We start from the raw sequence: 7,500 nt of genomic DNA, 5'->3' as shown, positions 1-7,500 counted from the left end.
GCATGTCTGTGTTTGTTGTACGAGTACACGTCTGCACATGTATGCTTGTTTGTATGATCCTATATGATCATACTCATTTAGGAATATACCTCAAAGTAAATGTGTGTATGTGCATATGTATATGAATATTTCCATGTGAATTCTAAAGTACATACATGCATATGTATGTTTATACAATACATATACATGAAAAACATAACACATACACTGCCATGTTCATCAAAACATCTATCTATATGCCTAATAATTTCACAAAATATTCATAAGATATTAAACAAATATCAAAACAAAGCAAATAAAACATGAGAAGTACAGAAGTAAAACTCTATTCACTTAATATATGATAGCAATTACTAACAAGTGAACTTTCTCAGGAACTCTTCAAATATCTATTTAAATTTCAACTCACATTATCTACCTTAACTAATCCTCCACAACATAAAACAGGTTTCTAGTTTTAATATACTTAAATGAACTTATCATAAACATAAGATGCTCATGCTTTCTGCAATAATCACCAGCTAGTGGATAAAATTGTATTTATCCTGTAAACACTAAGAAGCAACTCAAATGATGCAAGACATCATACTGCCTGCTTCTTATCATATTTTTAACTCATGTAGTTCAGAAGGGAAATTAGTTACCTAATATACTTAGTACAAGTAATATTCAATCTCACAGACCAATTGAAATCCCTTCTACATTTAGTATACAACAGGGATGACAAATGTGAATTTCACTGTCTAATCCTACATCCATATTATCACAATGGTTAAGCATGTGACAATGATAAATTCACTTTTTTCACTAAAAATTAATATGAAGGTTTGCTCAATATGGTCTGCATGGCAAAAGTGAGACTAGCAATTATAAAACTTTACATACAATTTCAAACTATATCATAATAACCTTTAACATAAAATAATCATATACTGACACTCTTGCATGCTAGAAGTGTTATCTTTCCTCTCCTTAATTTTTATCAAAGACTGACATCTGCTTGCCATGTCTATTTTTTTCTACTTTTTTTAAATTAATTTTTCTAATGAAAATGCATTTTCAATTTTTATAAACTGCAATTAAGGAGGAAATACACTGGTATCATGGTCTGTGAGCTTCATATTTAATATGCTGCTAAAACCTGCACAAATTTCAAATAAGCATTTATGAAAAAAGCAAACATGATGGCAATATCAAGAGAAGTTGTGCAAACAAGCAAATTTGGAGAGCTGTGTCAATTTGCAGCCTTTTCCTTCTAATCTGCTATTTAAAGTCTGCAGTCTTGCTTCAGTCTCTAGACTTACCACTTCTGCAGATATGACACAGATACCTCTAAGTCCCTACTACATGACTTGAGAAACTAGAACAGCTGATGCAGAATATCTAGCGTAGTAGCACTTCAAACTGCCTGTTATCTTTTCACTGGTCACTTAAATCTATTGTAAAGTCTCCCATTTAGCAGTGTCATCAGCTACAGCTTAGGGAAATCGGGGAGATCAATTTATGTTTTGCTTTTATCCTATAATAGGTAAGGCATTAGGGTCCTTTGATATACAAAACTTTTGTTCTAGGCACTAGGACTAAACTTAACACTTAACTCTACTATAATTGTTGTTTGTCGGAAACTACAATCCATCTCAAATACCATCACGGTCAAACTGACACCAGTTATTCACATAATTTATATATCAACATGAATCATTATCATGACATTCTTCAAATTTTTTGATATGCTGCAAACAAGATAAGTAAAAAAAAAAAAGGAACTCTTTTCAAAGGGCATTATTGGAACATTAACCTGCTTTATCCCTATCTAATCCTGTAACTACCAGATAAGATTGTTACTATCCTTAGTAAACAAATGAAAAGAAGTGGATTTGTACAGTTTAGTGGCAGCCCTGCTTGGTAAAGTGATTCATGGATATTCATGCACATTGTCACCTAGCATGCAATCCCTAAAAGAGTGACACAATTTGCTTGTACGACAGAGAGAACACAATCAACTTAACACACACCAGAGGAAGTTTGTCTTCAATATTGGCAGTCTCAAACCCTAGTTCCGACTATTGTTGCCGCATGACAGGAAAGAGAGGTGACAGGGTAAGATAAAGTATAAAGAAATATGTCAAGTTCCAAGAGAAAGTAAGATTAATGATTAATACCTATCAGAATGTTCATCTCATGAAGTTTCAAATATATAGATTTCAGATCTACGTATATAATGAAACTGCACCTTAAAACTACATACATCTGCATAAGTAACATGAAAATATATGAAATTCTGAGAAAAAAAGAATATTCATTAAAGGATAAATTCAATATAATCCATTACTATCTAGGTCTTAACTTAATTAAATCATTATTATCATATGCCCCTTACAAATAAATGCAAATACATTGTCTTAGCCATAAAGAGCAAGCAAATCTACTACAATACACACACTCTTAACTCTATTATAATTGTAATGAAAAAGGGCGGGAGTACATTTTTTACTCCTACATTTTTTACTCCTTCAACCTATGCCTTTAAAACTGTTGTTTTATATAAATCACAATTGAGGAACCTAAGACTTACATAATACCTTACAAGATAGCACAAATAATTTACTGACATTGCTTTGAATTTCATACCATAATTTAGCCAAAGAATAATTACGAGCAACAGATGTATTACTAAGGATCTACTTCCTGCATGACAATAAGATCCAAGGAAAGGAAGTTCTCCAGGACTAAGCAAAATTTAAATTCATACTGAAAAGATATGGATTAAATTTATTAAAAAAAGAAATCTCTCAGTAAAATGTACCTTTTAAAACTGGAAAGCACAAGAATCATACATCTATATGGGAAGGTCGAATATTGTATCTGAGTATTCTACTAAATTTAAAACCTATTATATCAACTAACCAAGCCCTTTATCAATTAACTGTAATGTAATATGTCAAAACAGACAGAAACACTTACAATATTGAGTTTCTCTTTGCGGTTGAGTCGCAGTTCTTTCAACATCTGTGTGCGCTGCTCCATCATCAGTGTGCGTTCATATGTGTATGTTTGGATGTCACTGTCCATCTGTAATATTGCAAAGAAGTATATGTAAATTTCTATAATAAGGTAAAAAAAGGCTTCAAAAGTTACAAAAGTTCATTACCAATTACCTTTTACAGTACATTTATTCCATAATTAACACACTGAATTTATCAAATGACTACCAACCATTTCCACAACGTCAACTTCAGCATCGATACGCAAGTGGTACAGGAATGTCTTGAGATCCTTCTTCATTTGTATACTGTTGTCCTCAAGCTGAGCAACGGTGAAGATGCGCATCTTGCAGTTCTTCCAGACCTGAGGATTATATAATATATAATTTCAAAATCTAGCATCAAAAATTGTGTTCATATCTTTATTTCATCTATCGTTTATTTTCATAAAATCTTATTTCTCAACTACTAAATCTACAGTATCCCAGGAAATGATCTATCATTTTTTCTCTCCCAAAATTAAAAACTTGACTTTTAAGTGTACTCAGATACCCTCAGACAATTACATAAATTCTTCCCCCTATATTTTTTTGAATAATTACAATACCAAATTCCTAATATGAAAAAGTCAGTGTTGCTGAACACTTATTGGGGCGCACTCACCTTGTGCTGCCGGAGAAGGAATGGCAGCAACATGAGGAGACCACCATCGTGCACAATCCACCAAATATCAATTGTACCTGAAACCTAGAGAACACATTCAGTTACTAGTATGAAAATTTATCCTTAAATGGATATACTCCTGGTACCTTCCATTTAACATGGGATATTTAACTTCCTAAATTATCAGTACCATGAACAGGGGAATCTGCAACTTGTGTTTAATATAACTTTATTTCCTTTCTTTTTAAAAATTAATTGAAGCTACATATAATTTCAAATACTTTTAAAAATGCAGATAAACAAACAATAGCAATAGTGACAATGTGTTTCAATGTGAAGTTGTGGGGCATCTGTCTCAACTGAGATTTACTGTCCTTAACAAGCATTTCACATTTTTTGCATAGCTGAAAGCCACAGATGAGAGACAAATCTTACTCATTTGCCATAACTTTGGTATCCTGTGATAAATTTAACAAGTTAACATAATAATCATTTTTCATCACATCTGCCCTTAAAATATCCATCACCATATAACAAATCTGAATTTGGAAAAGCATGGGAAGCCCTTATGTTGTCAGAACAAACACTCCATTTCCAACCGCTGATTGTAATTGATGATTTTTGAAAAAAAAAAAAAAAATGTAAAAGTCTGCAACATACAGATACAGTCATGTTAGGTGTACTGCCAACTGTCATCATCCTGTAAGTCCATTCTGGATATTTTTCTGTATTTTCTGTCTCAAACTGATAGGGTCCCATTCAAACTTGCCTAATTGTACCATAACTCTATTGTTGTCTATATAACAAATTTTATGCAAAAAATCATGCAAATGCAAATCATGCCCATGATTTTCCAGAATGAAAATCTAGCATTCCCAAGGCATATAAAATTCCCCAAAAATATAAAACAAAAATATTTTTTATAAATTAATAAACCAAACTATATTTCTGTAGGCCACAATGGCCTTTACACTATTTCTTTTTTCATTTAAAATCATGTCATCTTACCTTTGTCATAGAGTCTGGATAGAAGTTAATGCCTTTAGGAACAAGAAGAGCCATCTTTGCAGCAGAAACATTGCGCACAGTATCAAGGAACACACGCCATGAACGCTCATCTGGCGAGTGCCGCCAGCCATAGGGCCAACCAAGAATGACTGTGTTTGGCTTCATCCCTCCTAGACCACAAGTTTGGATGCTATAGAGAAAAATGCAGATATAAGATGATGATATTTCCCTTTCAGCACATACTACTGGACTATGGATGCAACTGTAAGTTGCATCCATCCATCTTTCAAAATTACTCCTACAATGAAATGATGATTAAATGGAATATATGAAATGAAGATAATTATTTTAAAATAATTTCATTGCTCTAAATAAAAACATTTATTCCTAATCTATTCAATAAGTTGAACTCTACAATTAGAGAACAAATACCCTTATTACAAGAAAAAAAAAAAGGTAAACAGTCATATCACCAAAGCTTACATATGACTAATTCCTTCTGTCATGTTCTTGGCAACCAGTGTGTCCACAAAGCCCTTCACTTTTTCCTCGTCCATGGCTCTGCGCAGACTCTGTCTTGCAGCTAAAGCCTCACCATAACTTTTCTGTTTGGAAGGTTGGATGACATTACAGCACTATCTATCTAACAAGGAAGCGTATGTTTTTAAATATACGTATAAATATATCACAAAAAAATATTTATGAGATAATGCCAAAAAATATCATCCACTTACCACATAATCTCCTTCAATAATTGACACTGCCATTGTGAGACCCTTTCCAGCTTTTAACTGTGATGCAAAAGTAAAAAGCTTCTTATACTTGGGAACAAGGTCCTTCGTTAATTTGGCAAGGATTACAATCTGTGGTCTCCAGTTCTTAGTGTGTGGTGGACCTAAAATAAAACAAGTTATCATAAAGAATACAGTATCTGCATTTTAAAATTCATATCTGTCAATACATTCACTCATTACAATGATCATCTACTACAGGGTATACAGAGTGATGACTAGGCAGGGGAAATGCCCTTGGGTATGGCCATGTGAAAATGTTTTTCTCTTGTTATTCAACAAGTTTTTGGCACCTGCCTTTAAAATCTACATAAAAGGTGTTTCTTATCTAGATAAAACTGCATAATTAAATCTTATTCAACCCTTCGTGGTAGGTATGTCCAATCATATCATGGCAAACTGGGCTTACGTTCTGTCATGTTTAGTATCCATACCTTCCATGTTAGATCCTTTTCTAAGCATGCAATGCTCATCACATAGCTCAGGAAAGCCTTTTGTCATTGGGATACATCTATGACCATTAAATTAAAAATAAATACAGTGTTGAGTAAGGGACTCTTCTACATGAGTTGCTTTAAGAACCAGCTTTATTCTTGGATTTACCTTGTATATGTGTATATGTGTATATGTGTATATGTGTACATGTATGTATGTATGTATGTATGTATGTATGTATGTATATGTATGTATGTATATGTATGTATGTATATGTGTGTGTGTGTGTGTGTGTGTGTGTGTGTGTGTGTGTGTGTGTGTGTGTGTGTGTGTGTGTGTGTGTGTGTGTGTGTGTGTGTGTGTGTGTGTGCGCGCGTGCACACGCCTCTCTGTGTGTGTGTGTGTGTGTGTGTGTGTGTGTGTGTGTGTGTGTGTGTGTGTGTGTGTGTGTGTGTGTGTGTGTGTGTGTGTGTGTGTGTGTGTGTGTGCGCGCCTCTGTGTGTGTGTCTGTGTGACTCTGTGTGTGTGTCTGTGTGACTCTGTGTGTGTGTCTGTGTGCCTCTGTGTGTGTGTGTCTGTGTGCCTCTGTGTGTATGTGCCTGTGTGCCTCTGTGTGTGTGTCTGTGTGCGTGTCTGTGTGCCTCTGTGGGTGTTTGTTTGTGTGCCTCTGTGTGTGTTTGTCTGTGTGCCTCTGTGTGTGTTTGTCTGTGTGCCTCTGTGTGTGTGTGCCTCTGTGTGTGTGTACCTGTGCGTGCGTGTGCCTGTGCGTGCGTGTGCATGTTGGTGTGTGCGTGTGCATGTGCGTGTGCCTGTGTGTCTGTGTGCATGTAAACAGACTTATTACATTTATAAATGGATAACTAATAAACATAATCTGAATTAATAAATAATAATCTTAGTGTAAGAGATGAGAGCATAAATGATCAACATACCTTCTTCTAAGCGGAGCAAAGAGTAGCGAGCAGCAGAAAGGGCCAGACCACGGATACCATCTCCCCATTCCTTTTCTGCACCACGGAATTCGATGTACTTGTAGATGATGCCAGCAAGCAGCATGGCCAACAACGCATAATACCAGGAAGTCATGAACATCACAGTGATGCAGAGTGAGAGACCAATGAATGACAAAGACCTAGAGGGTGGGAGGAGAAGGTTGTTAAAGAGCTATCTATAAATCTATGGAACCTTATCATATGATTTATATATCCCACATACAGTATATATAAAGGCATACCATAAAATCAATCCCAAAAAGATAAAGAAGACAAAATGAAGAGGAGGAGGGAAAGGCATCTACACCTCTGTCATCACAGCCAGAGTCATCACTTACCAGTGATAGTACTTAAATCTTGGACGCCAGTTTGGGGTGCGCAGCAATGTCTGGAGGGCACAGGCAAGGTTGACAAAGCCGTAGCACATTAAGAAGAACATGGACAAGATTGGCGCAATGTAATCGAGGTTACCAATCAAGATTGCAATCTGACAAATACCTGGGGTGGAGATAAAGATTCATTTTAATGTCTCAGGCATCATCAAATAACTTTTGACAATACTGTATTAACCCACATCCACTGTGAGTTTACTTTATTAATTGTTTTCACACACTGATGGCTACACTT

At 35.1% G+C, this 7,500-nt stretch overlaps 1 protein-coding gene across 10 annotated transcripts in view; it reads right to left on the bottom strand.

Moving 5' to 3' along the window:
* The window catches only part of LOC125033888 (solute carrier family 12 member 6-like), a 343,003-nt gene that overhangs the window by 11,620 nt on the left and 323,883 nt on the right, over positions 1 to 7,500 (bottom strand). For 9 of the 10 annotated variants that reach the window (XM_047625456.1, XM_047625457.1, XM_047625458.1 and 6 more), the window contains 9 exons: positions 7,212 to 7,371; positions 6,814 to 7,013; positions 5,390 to 5,550; positions 5,139 to 5,260; positions 4,656 to 4,845; positions 3,648 to 3,731; positions 3,217 to 3,348; positions 2,965 to 3,072; positions 2,016 to 2,063 (listed from right to left, as the gene is read on the bottom strand). In XM_047625456.1, coding sequence (XP_047481412.1) covers positions 2,016 to 2,063; positions 2,965 to 3,072; positions 3,217 to 3,348; positions 3,648 to 3,731; positions 4,656 to 4,845; positions 5,139 to 5,260; positions 5,390 to 5,550; positions 6,814 to 7,013; positions 7,212 to 7,371 — 1,205 coding nt within the window. The remainder of the gene's footprint in view (positions 1 to 2,015; positions 2,064 to 2,964; positions 3,073 to 3,216; positions 3,349 to 3,647; positions 3,732 to 4,655; positions 4,846 to 5,138; positions 5,261 to 5,389; positions 5,551 to 6,813; positions 7,014 to 7,211; positions 7,372 to 7,500) is intronic. The other variant, XM_047625453.1, reaches the window with a different exon arrangement.

The sequence above is a fragment of the Penaeus chinensis genome, chromosome 17 (genome assembly GCF_019202785.1).
Source record: "Penaeus chinensis breed Huanghai No. 1 chromosome 17, ASM1920278v2, whole genome shotgun sequence".
NCBI classification, from domain to species: Eukaryota; Metazoa; Arthropoda; class Malacostraca; order Decapoda; family Penaeidae; genus Penaeus; species Penaeus chinensis.
This window is presented reverse-complemented; position numbering and strand designations above follow the sequence as displayed.